The sequence below is a fragment of the Podarcis gaigeae genome, assembly GCF_964106915.1.
Source record: "Podarcis gaigeae genome assembly, chromosome: 4".
In the NCBI taxonomy this organism is placed as follows: domain Eukaryota; kingdom Metazoa; phylum Chordata; class Lepidosauria; order Squamata; family Lacertidae; genus Podarcis; species Podarcis gaigeae.
Window position 1 is genome coordinate 73,683,552 of NC_139677.1, and position 21,442 is coordinate 73,704,993.

The following is a 21,442-nucleotide window of genomic DNA, read 5'->3' on the forward strand; positions in this document are numbered from 1 at the left end:
CACACCTCAAATAAAAATCATAATTTGCAGTTTACTTCGCTGCATCTAGTGCTGAAATCCTATGCACATATATTTGGTAGTAAATACCCATTGAAAACAGAGGCTCTCCATTTTAAGGATCTGGCTGAAGGACAGATACATGTCCAGAACCTTAGTGCAAGTGGATTAAAAAACGGAACTTAACAAAAGGGTAAAAAAACAATCCAGACTACAAATGTTGCTTGTTTCAAAGTAAACTGGAACAATTTATTTCAACATTTAAAACCAAGTTATTATTCATAATTTTAAGTAGCTGCACTAGCCTGAAGGATCCTTCATTGATTACTTGATAAACAGAATTCTTCTTCTTCTCTACCAAAAGATTGCTGTAACAATAACTTTTGGTGTTTAGAAAGTGCATATGAAGTAGAAATCAAAATGCTCTTGTCCATTGGTAGAAGAGTCATTTAAAGTTGGATTTCCTAAACAGAACATATATACATCCTATTAAATCTGCTAGACACACTTGCCATTTTATGTCCCACATATGCTATTCCCAGCCGATAATATACTTACTGACAAGAAAGCTAAAAGGCACACTATGTCATACGGTATTTCCTGAGTATAGCTTCATACTGAGTAATGTGGCACAAATAAGGATACTTCTAAATGGTGCTTTCCCAGTAAGCAAACTCAAAAGGAATGAGTACTACTTCCAGGAAGAGGTATCTGCAAGTGAGGGAGGTAGCACGGCCATATCCCTCTCCCAAACAGTAATCACTGTTTGCTTTGAGTATAGGGATAGTGAACCTGTGGCTCTGCAGAGGTTGCTGCACTACAACTCCCATCCTACATGATCACTGGCCTTACTGTCTGTGGCTGATGGGAGATGGAGTGCAACAACATCTGGAGGGCCTCATATTCCTCATGCCTCACAGAGACATAATGACTTTTCCAAGGTGCAGTCAAGTTTCATGGTCAAGTGGGGATTTGAACCCTCTCACCCAGCTCTACTACACACTGAATAAATTCAGAGCAAAGGCTCTAAGATATACAGCAGACATATATGCCTTATTTATATAAATGGACTCTGCTACAAGGTAAGTAACAAGTCTAACATAGTGCTTACAATCATCCAGCATTTCAAGAATACCATTGTGTCCTAAGTCATGACACTAACTTTTTTTTTGCACTAGATTTGTATTTCCTTTAATGCAATTAGATCGTACTCGATAATAAATAATAACAAAGCAATAACTTTGAAAAATATAAATTTGCAAGATACACTTTGGACAGACAACAAATTATTCTTTATAGTTAAAAATAGATACGCACATTTTATGACTGAATTGGTTTTCAGGTGTATACAATCAGTTTTATGCAACGGCAGGGTTGCATTTGATTGCCACATGTGGAAATATCCCAGTTTACCCAAGAGCAATGAAAGAATAGCCCCATAATAATGGTCTGGATTGATTTGCACATGACAATGTCACCCCAGCCTATTCATTAGCAAAACATTCTCTTTCTACTTCAAGCAAAGGATAAACGATGCACTAATGGAAGTTTCATAAATTAATGCAGAGTCTTAATGATGTGACAAACAACGCCATTACAATTCAGAAGTGGAAAGAATAGGTGCTAAACCTTAAGAAAACATTTGTGCTGAATTAGATCTCATCTTCCGATTCCTGGTCTCGCTCAGATGTTTTCAATAATCCAATTTCCATGGATGGAGTTTGTTTTAGTTTTGTGCGAACTATCCTGGAGAGGGGAAAACAAAGCAGAACCATTTGGGCTACATGTTCACCCAGTTAGGTGTCAGGAAATCAACACCTATTTGATATCAAACAACAGAAAAGCCTTTCTGAATGAGAAACTTATATTCCTGGTTTAACTGTTTTCCAATTATATATCCTGATACAGTGGCATATATATCTACAAGATCCAACTATTCTAAAATATAGAAGAGTTTTCTCAAGTGCACAAATGATTGAGCTGCCTTCAACAATATCTGAGGGTCATTTAAAGCAAAATCCATCCCAACATCATCTATGTCCATGCAGAGAGGGCACTTCTGAAACACTCACATATAGCTTTGCTCTTTTTAAGATATTTGTGTAAAATAGTTAATAACCCCATTATCAGCTCATTCAGGGCACTCAGCTGATTACTAAATGACTTTTCTCCCTGTGGTGTGGGCCAATATAATCTGGTGACATCAGAGACTGCAAATTTTCATTAAAATAAAATAAATGTTTCATTTCGTATAATTTTTAATTGAAGTTGGCAATCTTACCTTAGTTGTTTATATATATTTGTGCTTTGCACATGAATCAAGTGGGGAGCTGCCTATTTTATACGCGATTACCATAGCAACAATGTATACCCCAAGTCAACTCACCAACGTTTTGTCAAACTTTAAAGTCAGCTGTCCCCTCCTCAATCCTCCTGTACATCATCTGCCATTCAGCAGAGTCCCTCAACCCTTGGCAGAGGCAGGAAAATTACTCTCCAGCAATGTGATGGGTGCTGGAAGTCACCTGATCTCTAGTCAGTTGTGTCACTACTGCTTACAGGGTGCAGAGTGGGAGAGGGAGGGGGTTGTGAGGCTAGGATGCATGTGCTCCTGCTGGTCCATTTCCACCATTCTGACCTCATCCCTCACCCTCTACCTCCTGGTAGGCAGTAGTGATGCAACTGACCTGAGGGCCAGTGAGGGGCACCACTCTGCCACTCCTTTCCTTTCCAATGGCATTTCTCTGGACCCAAACATATAATATTCTAGGGCTGGGTGCTGGCATTTCAAATAGACCCATGAGCAAAACATTCGTGCATCTTCCCTGATCTTAAACTTTGAGAAGAGACAGACTACAGGAAAGAGCCTCACAAGAGTTCAACAGACAGCTACCTCTTTCAGAAGAAAAAAAAATGCACATTGTTGACTGCTACATAAATGACACAGAGGACCTTTGCTTATTTCCTAGCAAGGTTGTGAGAAAACAGCAAAGTCCACTTGGGTTGTGCCAATGACACAATATGGAGGCCATTGCAGACATATGGAGGCCATTGCAGTTTCGCACTCCTCCAGAACTGGAGTGGCCAATTTTGCAAAGCTGAGAGTTTTGTTATGTTGAACAACGCTCTAGCATTTAGTGGCAAGTTAAATGAAGCTCTTCGGGATTTACTTACCAGCTGATTACAGTGTAATTCAAAGCCATTATTAGAAGTGCAAATGCATAATGCCAGCAATAGCACATGGTGATGAACATGATATTATTGTGGTCCGTTTGGTTCCATTCTGGACCCCCACTTGGAGGATAAAGTACAAATCCAATCTGTGGTGTCAAAAAAAAAGGACATGTGGCAGATGATGGATATGTTATTGCAAAAATGTATAAAGTTTTGTAGAAATTTGAAACAGAAGAAGAACTAATTAAAGAATGCATGGTCAAATGGGTAAACAAAATTGGTTATAACATACAGATGGAACAGTGAGAGTATATGTGGACTAAAGGGTTAAAATTCACATTGTGTTATGATTTTAAAGATAATTGTTATAAAATGATGCATCATTGGTCTATATTTTGAAAGATGTAAGACACACACTTATATTTTTATAATAACACCAGCACAAAGAAAGTAACTTCACAGTTACATTTTTGAAATGTTTCTTAAATAGAAATTTACAAGCAGAAGTAAAAGAAGATAAGTCTCAATCCCAAATCTACAGAGGAACACCCTGGAGAAGAGAATGCATTGGTGAATTCTTCTATGGTACTGAACATATTTATTTAAGCTTATTTATAGAAATCACTGCAAATGGGAGAGCTGCCTTCCCTTCTGAAACTTGTTCTGCTGTTGTGAACTCTTCCATTTGTCAAAGAAACTCTGCACCTTTTCTCTTTTTTACCTAGATGTTTTCCTTGTCATAATATATACTCTCAAACAACAGTACTGCGCCTACGGAACTCATAACAAAGTGGCATGTACAAAGCTAAACACAGAAGATTTACAAAACAGCAGAGTTCAGAGTTTCATTTAACTCCCTTGCCCTGAGCTTTGAAGCAATAGTGGTTTCAATAATGGGGCAAGATATAATCCATCCCAGAAATATGAAAGTTTGCCAGAATGAGTACATTGTTGTGCCACCTCTATTCAATAGGAAAAATGGTTGGTTACAAACAATGCAGCTGTCTGATCTGCAGTGCAGTATTTGAAAGACAAATGAACAGCTCCAAACTTATCCATCTAAGGACCAGCCCTCCCATTTTTCAATCTCATCTTCCGGGCTGCTCCCCCAAGAGTGTCATTTTACAGCCTTTCATTTTCTCCCCACAAGTTTCTCAGACAGGCCAGATCCCTGTTGCAGAGTGGACCAGGCATGGGGCCTGATTTATAGGATCCCTATTGGGTTGGGTGGTCTGACTCCTCCTCTGACTCAGAGGCATGGTGTAGTGGTTAGAGTCTTGGATCAGGACTTGAGAGACCCCAGTTCAAATCTCCATAGCTGTGAAGCTCACTGGGTAACCTTGGGCCACTCACTGTCTCTCAGCTCAACTAACCTCACAAGGGTTGCTGTGGGGATTAAATGAGGAGGGGGAAAACCATGTGGACCACCTTGAGCTCCTTGGAGAAAAGGTGTGATATAAATGCAATAGTTTAATACATTTCTGTTGAATGCAGGCATGAGAAAGCAGAAGATGATGAATGAAGAGGAAGGTGGTGGCAGCCTTCCTCTGTTGAGTACCAGGCAGCCATCAATGTAATAAAGCACAAAGCCCCAGAGTGACATAACCAGCTCCAATTTCAATAGTGACTGCTTGGTAATTAGAGGAACACCAGACTATGGGGGGCAGGGCAATGGTATCATCTCCCTAAGGATATTGCTGGCTGCTGCTGGGCCTGAAATCAAAGTTTTTCTGGGAATTAACTGATTACAAAGGCAGGAAACAGAGACTCACTCACCTGCCAGAACCAGCTCCCCTGCAGTATACAAAGACTTGTTCGGAACATCTCAAGGACAATGACGCCACGGAAGAAGACCTCCAAGAAGATGCAAGCAGCTCCTCCAAAGACGGCCACTACAAGTAACTGATGAACATGGTAATCTAACATAGGTCGCCCGTGGATGTGGAAATAAAAGAGAAATCCTGGTAACAAAGAAATGAGAGGGTCTACTTTTGCTTCACGTTTTAATTTACTGAACAAAATTTCTGTTACAAACCGTAATATTTTGGTTTTGTTTCAAGTAACCTGTGTGTATATGCATGCATTATTCTAGTAAAGTCAAGAAGTACCTAGAATTTCAGTAGGGAGAATCCAATATCCCACCTCCTTTGGATACTAGAGGGGAGATAGCTCAGGACTCCCCAAGTCTGTGGTGCTCAGGGCCAAAATAGAAACTAGATGGGATACTAATTAGCAACCATGTCAGGTTCATGCTCCCTCTCTGTAACTAATAATAGGTGTTGGGGACTATTTTAACTGGCAACACAGAGCAAAGCAGTCCAGTGGGGAAGCGATTTTTATCAGGACTTGGGCAAGAGACGAAAAAAATATATCTTCCCTCCATATGCTTGACACCCTCAAACCCACAGTTAGGGCAGAAGTAGGGGGAAGTACGAATGTGAACCCCACTATGAAAGTTTTCATGTACACGTTTTCCCTCTATTTATTTGCTGAAAGATTTATACTCTGCTTTAAAGGGCAAGACTCAACACAAGGCAGCTTACAAAACACCAGCAGCAAACAGGTCGATAAAATGTGGACAAAAATATTGGTTGTGTCCCCCCCAAGGTATTGTTCTTATTATATTTGTATGCATAATTTACATTAAATGCTGAAGTATTTTCATTTCATAAACGAAAATGCATGTACATATATGTGCTTTCCTATTTTTAAAATATTTTGGAAATATGGCAACCCTAAAGTCCATGCTTCTGTTCTAAACATATTGTTAACTCAAAGCAGAGAGCCACACTCATCAATAAGTGTGTTCTGTTTGGGCACCAGGTTGGCGAGCACTGCTCTAATTGATAACCTTTCGTCTTCTCATTTTTGTGTTAAGAGTGCAGAAAAGATTTTCCTCCATTAACAGTATGATACAGTCAACTCACCTTCCACAAAAACAGCAATCGAAAGCATCAACCTGTCCAAGGCTACTGGTAACACATTAGTGCTGTGCACCACAATGTCTACCATCCCTGAGATGCCATAGAAAAGATACATGGTTGCATGCTGCCAGTTCATTAGGTGATCCCATTGTTTCTCTTCATAATTATACAACTTCAGATGTGGCCCATCAGGAACAAACTGCTCGGCGATCATACCTGTGTGTGAAATAATGGCAGACTGTGTCAACAACCTTCTTATTCAATTGCTTGATTAAAGACTAGTTAAAGCCTTTTAGCATCACTGTGGTAATTGCAGCCTTTCTCCTTGCTTATTTTGCAAGAGCTGAAAATTCAGGTCAGTCCTTTACGCATACCTCTTGATCTAGTCAATGCTACTGCCCACAACTCCATTTCATATCTTCTTTCTTTAGCACTATTAAGCATCTGGAACCACAACTATGAACCCCAAAAGGAAACTTGACACCATCCCGGTAATGGACTGGTCGAGAGCCAATGAACTTGAAGCTCAATCCACACAAGATGGGGGCAGTGTTAGTGGGTGGTTCCCTAGACTGGATTGATAGAAGGCTGCCTGATCTTGATGAGATTCCACTCCCTCTGAAGGAATGGGTACACAGAATGGGGATACTGTTGGATCCACTGTTGTTGTTTGAGGCTCAGGTGGCCTCAGTAGCAAAACGTGCCTTCCATCAACTTCGGCTGGTGGCCCAGCTACACTCCTATCTGGACAGGGGTAGCCTAACATCAGTTGTCTATGATGTGGTAACTTCCAGGTTAGATTATTGCAGCATGATGAAGGCAGTTCAGAAACTTCAGCTGGTGCAGAATTCAGTGACCAGGTTGTTCACCAGGGGAAGACAGTTTGAGCACATTACACCAATCTTGGCCCGACTGCATTTGCTGCCAATTAGTATCCAGGTTCAATTTAAAGTGCTGGTTTTGACCTATAAAACCTTAAATAGCTCAGGACCGTAATACCTCAAGGACCATCATATAAACCGACCCAGAGATTGGGCAGAGGAGGAATGGTGGAGACCTCATCCAGGGAGGAGGAAGAGGAAAACAATATAGATTTACAACAGGGGTTTGCGGGAGGTCACAGCTCAGAGGCATATGAGGGGGAAATCATGGGAGAGCCAGAACAGAAGTTGGCTGACACGTTGTCCCTAGAAAGCATTCCAGACCATCCATCTCCCAGAACCCGGTGAGCCTTAAAAGTAGGAGAGCAAAGACCTCAAAGACAGAGGGCACTTAGCGGCACCCGTAGAGGAGGCAATGAGAATGACGAATGAGAAAGTGGGAGAGACCGGGGGTGGAGATTCACTTGGAACAATGCCATTATCCAAGAGGCTGGGTTCTATATCCTCTCTCTGTAGAGTTTGCAATAAAGAAAGACTGTAAGAAACTTTCCCTTGTCTTTATTCTTTCCTGGGCAACCAGCCAGGAGCCACCGACAGCATCCTGACACCGTGTATCATCATACGAGTCCTTTCTTTGTGTACCTCCTCCATGTGAGGTCTGGTGGGCAGAAATATGAGAGTGGGCCCTTTCTGTGGAAGCCCTCCACTCATGGAATGCTCTCCCCAGGGAGGCTGACTCTGAACATGGGACCTTCTACACAGAAAAAAGATGTTTTGCCACTGAGCTATGACAGAATCCACACTACAATTTGTTTTACCATTAATGCATATTGTTTCAAAAATAATCATGGTTTGTATTGTTATTCATGAAGACCCAAACATCCTCAATCGCAACTGTCAGGGGCTCAGGAGCAGAGGCACAGGAGGGGGAGGAAATGGAGAGCGAGGGGGAGGAATCCGAGGGGAGCGTAGGAGATGACAGTGGTCCGAGGGATTCCATGAGCCTCTCCAGCGAATCGGAAGATTCACAGAAGGGGGCGCCAGTGGCCAGGGGTAGGGGGTTCCCAAGGGGAACGCCCCAGGAGCAACGGGGCAGCAGGGACTCCCAGAGCAGTAGTTGGAAATCAGGACCAGCTTCCCCACCAGAGCAGAGTGGGGGGGAAGAGTCCCAAGTATCGGGGCCAGTGCATTCCCCACCAGGGAGAGAAGACGAGGCAGAGCTGACCACGCCTCCATCGGAGAGTCGGACAACGGAGGGGAGGTCAGATCCGGCCAGTATCCCGGAAGAGGGAAGCAGTGACAGAAGTAGTGTAACGGTTAGGAGAAAGGTCACTGGGTTGGCGCGAGAGGCAAGTTCAAATGTACAGGAGCGTGGGACAGCAGAGAATGAGGATTGGGAACCGGGTCCTAAAGCCCGCTGGAGGCAGGGGGAGGAGCTAAGCGACTCAGCGTCGGAAGAGTCCAGAAAGGGCAATGCCCCAGCGGGCAGGAGGACCCAGAGGAGGAGAGAGCAGCGGAAAAGGTGGAGCAGGGCTAGGATCTTAAACTGGTGTCAGAGGGGAGGAGACTCAGACGGGACTTCGCCGATCTAGGGTTTAAGACGTAGGGCTGCACACTGCGGCTTTGAAATGGAAACTGAACTTCAATAAAGACTTTTTTACATTAAGACAGCCTAGCGTTGGTCCTCTGTGAGCTGGGACCTAGAGGCAGCTCTGACAGCAACCATTTTTAAATGCTAAAGAAAATCAACTTACCAATAAGGGCAAAGGAGGCTTTGGCTATGCCTTCTGCTATTTCTAAGCGATGAAATCCTGCCTTGGAACCAATGGAAGCATTCTTTTTCCTTCGACAGAGGTACTTCAGTGGATATTTCACAGACCACCACAGGCCAAAGATAAGGAAGAAACTCCCAGGAAGTGCATGACCTTTAAAATTTGCCATCTTTTCCTACTGCACAAAAAGATACGGTCAAAGAGTGTTTTTTAGTAAAGCGTTCTTGGAAGAAACCCATAACTTGTAGCTCTAATCTAAGTTTCAGTCTGCATATAAACATATTCCTGCAGGAGGTGGCTTTACAACATTTGCTTGCCACGTGGATCCTCATTATGTTGGACAGATGCAGCCTTGGAGATGGCGAGGAGCCTAGTGTTAGAATGCTTAGAAGATCTGAGCTCTCCTTTAGAGCAGGGGTGGAGAACCAGATGCAGCTGGGTCTCCTACTCTCACCAGCCCAAGTCAGCATAACCAGTGCTAGGCTGCAAGTCCTAGAACATCTGGAGAGCCACAGGTTCTCCACCCTTAGAATAATAGAATTGTAGAGCTGGAAGGGAACCCCTACTCCAACCCCCTGCAATCTCAGCTTGTATTAAAAGATATGTGCATATGCGCTTCTCATTGAAACAGTCTGGTTCCAGATTCCTTTCCACCCCTCCTCAACGCTGCGATCCAAATTCCCTTTGTACCAGGCTCGGTTTTGTATTTTATTTCCATAGCCACAGCCCGTCAGTCTCGACTGGCCTACAGAAAGCCCTAGGCTGGTGCAGTTATTTGCCTGCCCCACCACCTTTAGCTGCTATAAGCAACAGGGCTGTGGATGCTGTGGTGCCCCCCCCCCAGCTCCATTAAGCTCCTCCCCCCCCCCCCCGTTCTCTAACTGTGTTTTGGACTGCAGCCTAAAGCTTCTAATGAGCTGAGCAGGTCCTTGAAAATTGTTACAACATGGAAATGGCTTGTTAAATGGAAAGTAAATGCAATTAAAGTGTCTGTGAACATGCAGGTTGAGTGTTAATCTTTAACGAAGATTGTCAGGCTCAAAATCAGCATTTCCCCCCGCTTTTATTGCTTTATGACAGCTAGCTATTTACCCTTGACCCTGATAGTTGGACCCATTGTCCCTATGAAAAGGCAGCGCCCACAGCAAAGTTGCTGGTAGACCAAAGAGCAATATTTAGAGGCAACATGCAAAAAAGAAAAGCTAAGCAAATGAATATTTATCTTATGGCGGAATACAACAGCAGCTGATTCACCACCCAGATTCAAATTTCTCTACTGAAAAACAATTGTGACTGTATTAGTGAGATATGCCCTCTCTCACGACTGGCTAATTTTTGCTTTTTTAAAAGAAAACGTTTGCACTTGGAGACATGGGGAAGTTAAACAAGAAAAAGATTTTATTTTACAACAATATTAATAAAACAAGAGATGCACCAGGAGATGGAATTATTTCAAGCATATATATGTAAAATTCAGTGGTAGTTACAGGCTTAAACAAGATGATAAATGTGCAACTAATATTTTCTTCTGTTCCTTAAAATAAACACTGAGGTGTTACAGCTTAGGTCTTAAAGCTTTGGTTCTGAAACAAGGTAGTACTTTCTGTCAGTTCCCCAACCTTCTATATGTCTCCCTCCTGAGCATGGGTGTAGCTAGGATTATTGTTGGGGGGCAGGCTTTTGATGGGGGGGGCAGAACCTCAGATTTGCGTTGATTTTGATTAATTGGAGGGGAAGCTGATGTAGGATATATATTCCTTCTCTTTAACAAATATTTTCTTTGGTCAGGCTTGAATAGTCATACCCAACATACACTCTGTAAGGTTCAAATCTAGGTTTGCTTTGAATGGTTAGGCTTTTCTTCTTCTTCCTGTCAGTAAATACCCAGAATAGCAAAAAATATAAATACATCCTTGTTAGTTTACTATTTTAGCCCAGGAACACATTTGCAGATTTATCTGAAGCAGGGAGAGTGGGGAGATTAGTAGCAAAGTTCAAAGGCACTCCTCACTATAACCAAGATTAAATTGAAAGGGAATATTTGCTGTGGTGACGCCACAGCCATTTTATATATGTTCACCTTGTGATAACCACGGAAACGTCAACAACATAAAACTAACAGGCACCATTTTACTTGAGGAAAGGAAATTTCTACTTCCAAAAACTTGAAACCCTCTGCTGCATTTGCTGCAAACCCCATTTACCAATTCCTCTCTACTTTACATTTGTGGAAGTCCAACCTAGCACACTTTTCAGAAGGTGCATGAGGCCCCTCTGTTTGAGCTGGTCTTTGGGTCCAGGTGTTAGCTGAAGAAGGCTGGGAGGAAACTAGTTAAACTAGAAGAAACTCACTGATTTGTTTACTTGAGTTTTCCCCTTCCCATTGGGGAAGCGGTAAGCTAAAAATCTAAAATATAAGGGTGTGCATGTTCAGCTCCAAAAGATGTGCATGTTCCCACATTCCAGTTTGGATGCCCTCCCATCACATGCCAGAGGTGGACATGGTCAGAGGCAAAAGTAGGCCACAAAAGTAGGCAACAGGTTGGTTTCTTCACTTTCACATACCTTTCTCTATTCTCTCTCCAGCCAAGGAAGAAGCATTATTAGCATTCAAGGACACATTCCAGCTAGGCAAAAAACACTCAATGAGGGTGCAAAGCAGAACAGTTGAGGGGTGTGACTCATGAAAGTTTGTGAGGCTTGGGGAATTTCGAGGGCGTTTGACAGATAGGTTGCATTTGACTCCCGAGTCTGAGGTTCCCCATTCCTGAGTCACAAATGGCATTTATTTGAAAAGTTGAAATGGGAACACTTCAAAGCCTGTCTGCATGATTAATATACCATCAAACCTCGGTTGTTGAACATAATTTGTTCCAGAAGCCAGTTCGGCTTCTGAAATGTTCAACAACAGAGGCACAGCTTCTGATTGGTCGCAGGAGCTTCCTGCCCTCAAGCAGAAGCCGCGTCGGACGTTCAGCTTCCGAAAAATGTTCAAATACTGGAACACTTACTTCTGGGTTTTCAGCATTCAGGAGCCAAAACGTTCCAAAATGAAGATGTTCAGGATCCGAGGTTTGGCTGTACTACTGTTGTCTTTATATGTAGCAATGTTTTTCTTTTCTTTTCTTTCTGCTAGCTAGCTCTCCTTCCCTTGGTTTTTGATCTCTCTGAATGCCACTGAATTTATTCTTTGTGCAGGTGCACAGACTAGGCAGGAAAGCTGCCCCCTGTGCCAACACATCAAAGGCAGCCAGTTGATGTACACTGAGCCTACAAACAGCTTGTATTCAGGAAGCAGTTATGAATGATGAACACCTTTAGTCATTTTGACGTTTTCTTTTTGTGCCTGTTCAATGGCATTTGGATGTTAAATATTTGATAAGTCATTCTGTGCTTTAAGCATCTTGCAAGTCGCTTTGAGATATCACCAAGGCAATTAGCAACCATAATAAATAATAATGACTGCAGTTACAATGAATTCAAACGAACAACAGCACATTATTGCAATGTTTAGTAAACAAAAACATGGGGCTCAAGAAGGAATAAGAATCTGGTAAAAATGTTGAGATAAATTCCATTTTGCTTATAAACATGCACAAATCACAAGATCAATGTTCATGCTTTTTCTGCTCCCAAAAAGACTGTTGGTGTAATCTTAGGCATGTTTACTCGAAAGTAAGTCTAACTTCTAGATACATGTGCAGAACATTGCAGCCATGCAGCGCAGTCCTATATGTGTCTACTCAGAAGGGAGCAGGGTGGATAGAAATCAATGATTTAAAAAATAATAATGCAAAAAAATGGATTTTTTTAAAAAAATTAAATCAGATTTTTTTTATTTAAATCAGTTTTTTAATATAAAATGCTTTTGGAGGAAAAATCTTTCTAAAGATAGTTTTCTATTTAAGTTACATTATAGTCCAAAGGCTATTCATCAGGAAATAAGGATTTGTTTTAACTGTTTCATGTGCGCTAAAACTCAGTCTAAGTTTTTTATATATATATATAAAAAATCGTTTAACCACATCAGTTAACAAACATGGATACATATGCTATAATGTTATTGTTTTAGTTAAATAAATATTGTTTTAGTTAAATAAATCGTTATTAAGCAGGGAACCACTACTACTAGAGCCCTTTCCCCAGTTATCACCTGATTAGGTAGAGCACCTGGATTAGGGCCCCTCAACACTCATCTATGCAATGTTGAACAACTGGGGATCAAATAGGTAGCCTCACATTATCACCATGACCCTCCTCTTCCCATATCCAGCAGACTGGGCAGCCTAAAAAGGAACCTGTAATGGTTATAGGGGTTGCTCGTGCGTAAGTTGCCGCCACTCTTGGCTAGGTTGCCTGGTTAAACCTTTTCTGTCTGGACAGCCCTACACTTTGTGGCTGTTTCAGTCGCTAGCAGAATCCGTCAGTGGGCGTTTCTTGAACCTCTTCCAGCAAATAAGTTCTTTGACGCCAAGTCTCCGCCTACTCTCCCTGCGTGGAAGTCTTCTGCACAGGGTGGGTGTGGGCAGCGGAGGACCCGTGCTCTCCCCGCTGGTCTCCAGCGAGGAGTCCTGGAGCCCCCTCACTGATTCCCCCATCTGCCCCCCTTTATCCCTGGTGTTACGCTGATTTCCTTCCCCAGCCGATGAGTTGCCTCTCTCCCTGCTGGGCCCTTCTCCAGCATCGCTTGGGAGCCTTGCCTCCGCCTCTGGCTCCGATGGCAGTTCCCTGATAGAACCCCACAATTGTCCTCTTACTATGTACCATGCCATTGATACAAGTCACAAGTCTCAGCCTGTAGTGTGCAAGAAGAAACAATGAGGTAGAAAGTAAAGTGTCAAAGGCTGCAATGGGTGCCGGCACAGAAACAGCCAAAATTTGTGGGCCAGAAGGAGAGAAAGTGTATGCAAGCAATCTGAAGGAAATGTTGTGGTCACCAGTCTCTGGAAGAATCAAACTGATAGCACAAGTTATAAGGTGTAATATGTGCCCTTTGTTCCTTTTCTGTGCCAGCTTTGTTTATGGCATTAAAAGACCTTGTAATTTGCTGTGTAAACCTTAGAAGATGTCAGACTCAAAATGGCAGACAACAAAAGTGCTTTTTAAGGAACTGATGACTCCAGTAAGTCTCTCAGACTTTCCTTCTCATTTTCTGGCTATCCAAGCAGGTTTGTAAATATTGGCAGAACCTTACAGTACAGGCAGCTTTAAAAACAGAATGTGCTGTGTTAAATCACTGTAGAACAGAAATAATGAGGGTTTTGTTTTGTGTTGAAATAACTTTTCTCTTGGATAAGGAGCCAAAACTGAATGGGGAAAAAATATTGTATGGAATAATATTGTCTTCTGACAAAAAAATGTTATCTATCTAAACGGCGTTTCCGTGTGCTGCGCTGGTGCTGGCTCGCCAGAGCAGCTTCGTCACGCTGGCCACATGACCCGGAAGTGTCTTCGGACAGCGCTGGCTCCCGGCTTCTTAAGTGAGATGAGCGCACAACCCTAGAGTCGGACACGACTGGCCCGTACGGGCAGGGATACCTTTACCTTTACCTAAAAATAGTGTGTGTGTTTCTTCTAACACCACTAATAAAAGGTTACTGTGAAACATATATTTTACAGAAACCTTTCCTTAGAAGAAAAAGATACACTATTTTTGGGGAAATATATTTATCAATGTTTGACTTGTCTCCAAACTCAAGGGCACATCAAACACTGGAACTATCTCTTGTCACTGTGCATAATGTTTCACAATCCCTATTCACTGAAATCAGGAAGCGGGGTAGGGCAGTGGTTAAAGAATGAGCTAGAACTCAGATCAGCAAGAAATTCACCAAGTGATCTTAAGTTAGGTAGTATTTCTCAGCAGAATTCCCAATTATTTTATGATCATACTGGCTTGTCCTTCAGAGTTGTTGCGTGAACTGATCTTTATATTACCTAGGACAAGAGTGGGGAACCCTGAGCCCACCAGCCAAATGCGGCCCTCCATGTCTCTCCGTTTGGCCCTCGAGATTCTCCCCAAACCATACCTTCTCTCCCAGGCCAGGCTTTCCACCTTTCTCAAATGCTTTTGACAAGCTGAATTCCGATAATGTCTCCTGCTTGCCTGCATAGAGAATACAAAGGAGTGTGTGTGTGTGTGTGTGTGTGTGTGCAGAAACTAGCCTACTGTGCAAAATGTAAAATTAGCATTTATTGCTCCACCCACTTTTGCCTCTAGCCCCCCACATCATTTGCACATGGCCCCCAGAAGGGACTGTGGCTGTCAGCTGGAAAAGGTCCCTCACCTCTGTCCTGACTACATCCCTGTGGTGGGACAAGACTCGTTCTGTTTGAGGACTAGGACCACTGGGAGGAAATGCAGGGAAGCATTGGGGTGTCAATAGGAATTCTGTATCCATGTTTTATCACATTCAGGACCAGCAATCCATGGTTGCGTGCTGTAACACATGAACAAATATTGAAGATGACCCCAACCTTATTGTATTCAGTTTTCTTGGGGTGGGACTTGGTATTCTCCATGGGATTCTGGAACCTATCTGGATGCTGCTTCTCAGGGTATTTAGGTTTGTGCCATTGAGGTTTTGTCTATAATTTCTGGCTTTCTCTTGGTATTGGGAATTCCGAAAGGACTGGTATAGCGAATAAGGTGTGCCACTTTGAATACTTTCCCCCCTCTGTCTGTGTGATGAGCACCTTCCTCTTGTCTTAGACACTGTTAGGATATCCTTCAAAGCATCATCTCTGAATACACTTCAAATGGGGTGTGTGCTTCTTAGTGTTTCAGCTACAGAGCCTGGCATGCCACCATTTTTGTATCTATCGCATGAGCCGCGAATTGAATCATATCCAAGGTTGTCTCTGCAATAAACGTTGCTGACTTTATTAACTTATGGGGTGTTTTGTCTCACACTGTTTTGAACTTGCTGTGCATTTTTTGTAAGATCCTCCAGGCAGGTAATGGATGTTCTTATGGAATTTGAAGATGTGCAAGACGCACACATGGAGAGGGCAGTCACACTGTGGACCTTCTTAAGAAGAAGTCAATGGATCATCTTTAATGGGTCTAAGGTATAAAATGGTATTGGCCAGTGGAACTGACTTCCTACATTCCTACAGCAGAGAATGATGCAGCTTGAATTTGAGCAATTATCTCAATTAACTAGAAGCCTATAGCAGAGGCACCCTATGTACTCTCTTTCAAATCAGAACCAGTGAAGGACCAGGAGCACAGCCTGGGAGTCATTTTGGGCTCACAGCTGTCCATGGAGGTGCAGGTTAATTCTGTGTCCAGGGCGGCTTTCTACCAGCTCCATCTGGTATGCAGACCAAGACCCTATCTGCCCACGGACTGTCTTGCCAGAGTGGTGCATGCTCTAGTTATCTCCCATTTGGACTACTGCAGTGCGCTCTACATGGGGCTACCTTTGAAGGCGACCCGGAAACTGCAATTAATCCAGAATGCGGCAGCTAGACTGGTGACTGGGAGCAGCCGCCAAGACCACATTGGCTCCCAGTATGTCTCCGAGCACAATTCCAAGTGTTGGTGCTGACCTTTAAAGCCCTAAATGGCCTCGGTCCAGTATACCTGAAGGAGCGTCTCTAACCCCATCATTCTGCCCGGACACTAAGGTCCAGTGCCAAGGGCCTTCTGGCGGTTCCCTCACTGCAAGAAGCCAAGTTACAAGGAACCAGGCAGAGGGCCGTTTCGGTAGTGGCACCTGCCCTGTGGAACGCCCTCCCACCAGATGTCAAAGAGAACTACCAGACTTTTAGAAGACATCTGAAGGCAGCCCTGTTTAGGGAAGCTTTTAATGTTTAATAGACTACTGTATTTTAATACTTTTTTGGAAGCCGCCCAGAGTGGCTGGGGAAACCTAGCCAGATGGGCGGGATATAAATAATAAATTGTTGTTGTTGTTGTTGTTGTTGGTCAGCAGTTAAAGAGAACTATTTGTTTTATTTCATTAACCTCCACTTGTGTGCACACTGCTTGTGCAGCTGAGTTTCAATGCTCTTTCCAGGGTGGACAAAAAGAAATGATTAATTTAAAAAAAAATGATTTTTTAATTATTATTTAAATTGGATTCTTTTTATTTAAATTGGGTTTTTAAAATAAAATGCTTTTGGAGGAAGAATCTTTCTAAAGATAGTTTTCTATTTAAGTTACATTATAGTCCAAAGGCTATTCATCAGGGAATAAAAATTTGTTTTAACTTTTTCATGTGTGCTAAAACTCAGTCTAAGGTGTGTTTTTTCTTTTAAAAAAATTGTTTAACCACATCAGTTAACAAACATGGATACATATGCTATAATGTTATTGTTTTAGCTAAATAAATTGTTTAAATTGTTATTAAGAAAATGATTATTTTTCTCCTTATAATAAAGTACAGCAGAAAAGTTGTCCAAATATAAGCAATAATTTCATAATTATCTGTCTATGTATTTCTAATAGTATAACCAAATCAGTAATTTTTGATATAACTGTAAAAACTAGTCTGAAAATTTATTATTCCAAAAATGGTTGTAAATATTAAGATTATACTAGCAAGTATGGGTCTTTCTGTAAAAAAATGATTTAAATCATGTCTTACTGACTAGTGATTTAAATCGTGATTTAAATTGATTTGATTTCAGTCAAATCCACCCCGGCTCTTTCTTTTTCTTCTTCTTTGCGGGGTTACCTTGCTCAAGAGTCCACTGTTGGCAATTTCTGTTGTTTTATTTCTGTTGCAAATGCGGAAAATGATAGTCTGCATGTGCACACTTACCAGATACACTGGAAGGAGGCACACTGCAAGCTTTTTAAACAAATGTTGAAATTTGCAAGAGGCTGGGTTGCTTGACAGGAGCCACATGTGCCTCTGGTAACAGAGGAGTAAGACCTAAGGTAACCAAATATCAACACATGAGAGGCATGTAATGACTCTCTTGAAAAAGGCAATGGGAAGGTTTGACTTCTTGCGAAAATTTGACTTCTTGCACAGAGCCATCACTTCATTCTTCCTCATCTACCACATGGAACTCTGTTGGGTATGAAGTACTAGCCTGCAACTGATGCAAACTATCCACATTCCCATCAGCGCTAGCTAGAGAAATCTAGAATGGAGTAAGAGACTTGGTGCCCCCAGTAGGGGGAATTGTAGCATGTGGCACATTATGGCTGGAGAGCTGCTTATGCATCGCAAGGGGGGGGGTGTCCTTGTATTGGAGATGATAAATGGGCTTAGTTAACAAGAACTTATTTAATCTGTTCCAGAACTTGAAGAGAGAATAAGAAGTCCCTTGCATTGCCCAGTAGCATATCCTGTCTTGTTGAACCTGCCTTAAGCAGCGGATTGGTTCAGCTAGACATGGGCCAGGCAGAAGACAAATCTACATCAATTGGTGATATCTCAGCAATTTTCAGTAGATTGGCAAGGGGTTTCGGATTCCCATTAGTTTAACAATGGCAACAACAAAATGGCCCCCTACACGCATGCTGAAAAGCTTTAAGAATCCCTGATCTTCAGAAAATCTGGGGTAGATTTTGCATGTCACCCTCAAGCAGCTGCCCACCCCATTCAAATAAATAAATAAATAAGAATACTTAACTAACTGAACAATCACACTGCAGTTAGCTTGGTTCTGCACACACACCCCAACATAAATCCTGCACCCACAACATAAATCCTGGCTACGCCCCCAAGCCACCATTTTGCAGCTGCCCACACCTGGAGCAGATGAACTGAAAGATCCCTTCCACAATTCTATTATTCACCACAGTAAAATATGCAACTGCATTCCTTGGGAGCTGGTGTAGATAACAAGGACATGACCCAGAAGGCCTACATTACTTAGTACTTGCATTAATTTATCCCTTGAATTAGACAGCCATCTTTCATCTTACAGACTTCGTTCACCATTTTCTCTACCACCTGGAATATTTGAATCACATTGGGCAGCATGGCTTTGGCAGGGATGATTCTGTCTTAGGGAACTAAGTTGTAGCAGCTTTTTCTCGACTTCCATGACTTACTTTCATGAACTTCAATAGGGGAAACATTGGTTTGCAGAATCACCTTTGATATAGAAAGCATGCTTTATGGGTTAAGATTTAATAACAGTAACAAAAAAACTATGCTGAAATATCCTATTGCGGGGCGATAATATTTTGGGGTCATATTTTCAATCGGAAAAAGGTGTGTGTCATAACAACCCAGGCTAGCATATAAAGGAACAAGCAAGCTATAGACCTGTATCTAATATTCTATGACATGCTGTATGGTATTTACACATAGATCAGTTGCCATCAACATTTGACTCATGCTGAAAATATTCTGCAGTGCTACCAGAATAATGAATTTTTTTAAAAAAAATTGGTTAGATCACATCCTTGTTGCTGTTGTTGAAGAAAACAAAACCCATACTGGTCTTGAAGGCAAAGGAGCAACTAAATCACGTTAGTTAATCTTCAACAAGTTTCCCTGTTTATTTAGGCACACTGAGTGTTTCCCACCAAGCCCCACAATATATAAAGAATAGAAGGCAGGCCAAATAACAGCAAATATGAAAAAAACTATTCTATAGTATACACCACTCTCCCTTGATTCCGCAAACTCCGGTGTAGCGCGGAAGGGAGTGGACTTTCCAGGAGCCACAGAAAAAAAAGACAGCAGCCGGAGGGAAGTTCTCCTGCACAGTCCCCAACAAACTGCGCCCAAGGTGCGAGAAAGGCGTTTAACATTCATTCCGACGGGACTTGCGCAGGAGAACGTCCCGCTAGAATGTGAGAAAGGCTTGAGCGGAAAGTTTCCAGCGAGAGATGCTCAAAGACGTGCGTCGACGTCGCTGCAAATCATATATAAATGCTTTTCCTACTCAGAACTCCATGGGAATCCAGTTATTCCCAGGTAAGCGCAGAACTGCCCGAGTAGCGCTAAACTCAAGAAGGGAGACTTTTGCTGCGTGAACGTGCTCAGGATCACGCAGCGAGCAGACGGGAGAGATCCACTCCGGAGCAGATGGGAGAGATCCACTCTGGAGCAGACGGGAGAGATCCACTCCCTCAAATCTGTGGAAACGGGGGAGGGAGAACCACGCAATTACAAGGGCTAAGGCTTACCGAACTTGGTCTGCTTCTTTGCAACTTTTTTTGCAAAATGATCCTTATTGTCCCAATTGGGAACTTCTGAGAATCATTTAACCCGCGGCGCTCCGGCGACTTTCAAGGGTGACCTCATCCCTCCTCAGCAGCAGCTACGAAAGGCTGGAGGCGATTGTCGTCCGGGAAAGATGCATCCGCGCGGCGGCTCCTCCCCGCTCCCATCCCGCCTCCTCCCGCTGCCCAGAGATGCGCCTCTTCGGGCCAGTGGCGCCGCTGGGACAATCAAGCCGGCGCCTTCTCCCTCTCTCCTCCGCGCCCGCCTCCCCAGCCGCTTCCCATTGGCCCCTTCTGCCCCCTCTCGCCTGCGGATGGGCTGGAGGAGGCGTCCGTCTGCGAGAGAGTTCCCCGCCTCCCTGCAGCCGCCCTCTGCTGGGGTAAGAGGGGCAGTGCCTCAGGGGCTGCAGTGATGTGGCACTGAGGGGAGGTGGCCAAAGACAGCGAAGGGGAGAGCCTGTCCCACAGGCGAGATGGGCACAACTGGCGCCCACTGGCCCGGCTGGGAGTCACGGAGATCTGCTGACTTGTGAGGAGAAAACGAGGGATGCTCTCCTACCAAGAGTCAAGCGAAGATGTTCTTTCCCTCGTTGTGGGCACTTTTGGGAGTCCCAGAAGAACAGCCATTTATTTCCTTTGTAGGAACTTCTGCTGGTCTTAAGACACAGCCCTCTGGATTTTTCAGGAGAACCCTTTAAGCAGCAATCGTTTGGCAAACTTCCCTGGCCTGATAGATGCAAATTCAATTCCTTTACTGTATTTGGTTCCAGTTATTACTAAAAGGCTTTTGTTTTTGCAGAGCTGGACAGCCCCAAAAGGAAGAAGACCCCATTAAAATTGGCCCTTATTCTCCAGCACAGGGAAAGGGTGACCGCTTCTCTCTCCTTGAATCCATCATCCTCAGAGGCTTCTGTTTTCTGGTTGTAATTAGAATTTTTTAAAAAAATAATTTTAATTAAATTTTCCATTTTAACAATCCAATCAAATCACATTAAATATTCCAAACTATACAAATACATATCATATAGTCCAAATATTCTGCCAAATTATAAATTTTTGTTGGGACTTCCCATGCTTCAGGTTCGGTGGAGCTCTGATCATCTTATATCTCTACTGCCTTGAGTTTCCAATAGTTCCTTTAAATCTTCCTGTTGTTACCCTTCCTTCTTTCATGGCCTCTGAGTCGTTTCCACAGGCGAGTTGAAGTAAGCAATGATGTGCTTCTGTGTGAAATTGGTATGCTTGACTCTCCTATTGCAGCTGGTAAGCCTATTGTTTGCAGTATAGCCTCACACTTCTTCTTCTTCCTCTTATTTTTTGTAAAAGAGTAGTTTTTAAAGAGAAACAATAGAAAAGCAAAACGGGGAACAGAAAACCAGGAAAGCCATATATCTCTGTGCCATCTGATAAACATCAGTGTGCTACAAACGATAGGCAAACAAATGTTTGGCATTTTACAATGTTAAGATTTCACACATTGGTGGGGGTAGGGAGCAGGAAAAGTCAGCAGCGCTGGCATAGCGATCACAAAATTCTAGAGTTGGAAGGTACAGC

At 42.9% G+C, this 21,442-nt stretch overlaps 1 protein-coding gene across 2 annotated transcripts; it reads right to left on the reverse strand.

Moving 5' to 3' along the window:
- Nucleotides 1-217: 217 nt before the first annotated feature.
- On the reverse strand, nucleotides 218-20,139 carry TMEM45A (transmembrane protein 45A). Of its 2 annotated transcripts, none has more exons than XM_083737357.1 (6): nucleotides 19,853-20,139; nucleotides 8,731-8,926; nucleotides 6,099-6,311; nucleotides 4,948-5,132; nucleotides 3,172-3,317; nucleotides 218-1,743 (listed from the first exon to the last, which is right to left on the reverse strand). In XM_083737357.1, the coding sequence occupies exons 2-6, from the start codon at nucleotides 8,915-8,917 to the stop codon at nucleotides 1,650-1,652; spliced, it is 825 nt and encodes a 274-aa protein (XP_083593483.1). In that variant the 5' UTR covers nucleotides 8,918-8,926; nucleotides 19,853-20,139; the 3' UTR covers nucleotides 218-1,649. The 2 variants fall into 2 exon arrangements, with proteins under 2 accessions (XP_083593483.1, XP_083593484.1); XM_083737358.1 differs by having other exon boundaries at nucleotides 8,731-8,923; nucleotides 19,853-19,973.
- Between the last annotated feature and the right edge of the window lie 1,303 nt (nucleotides 20,140-21,442).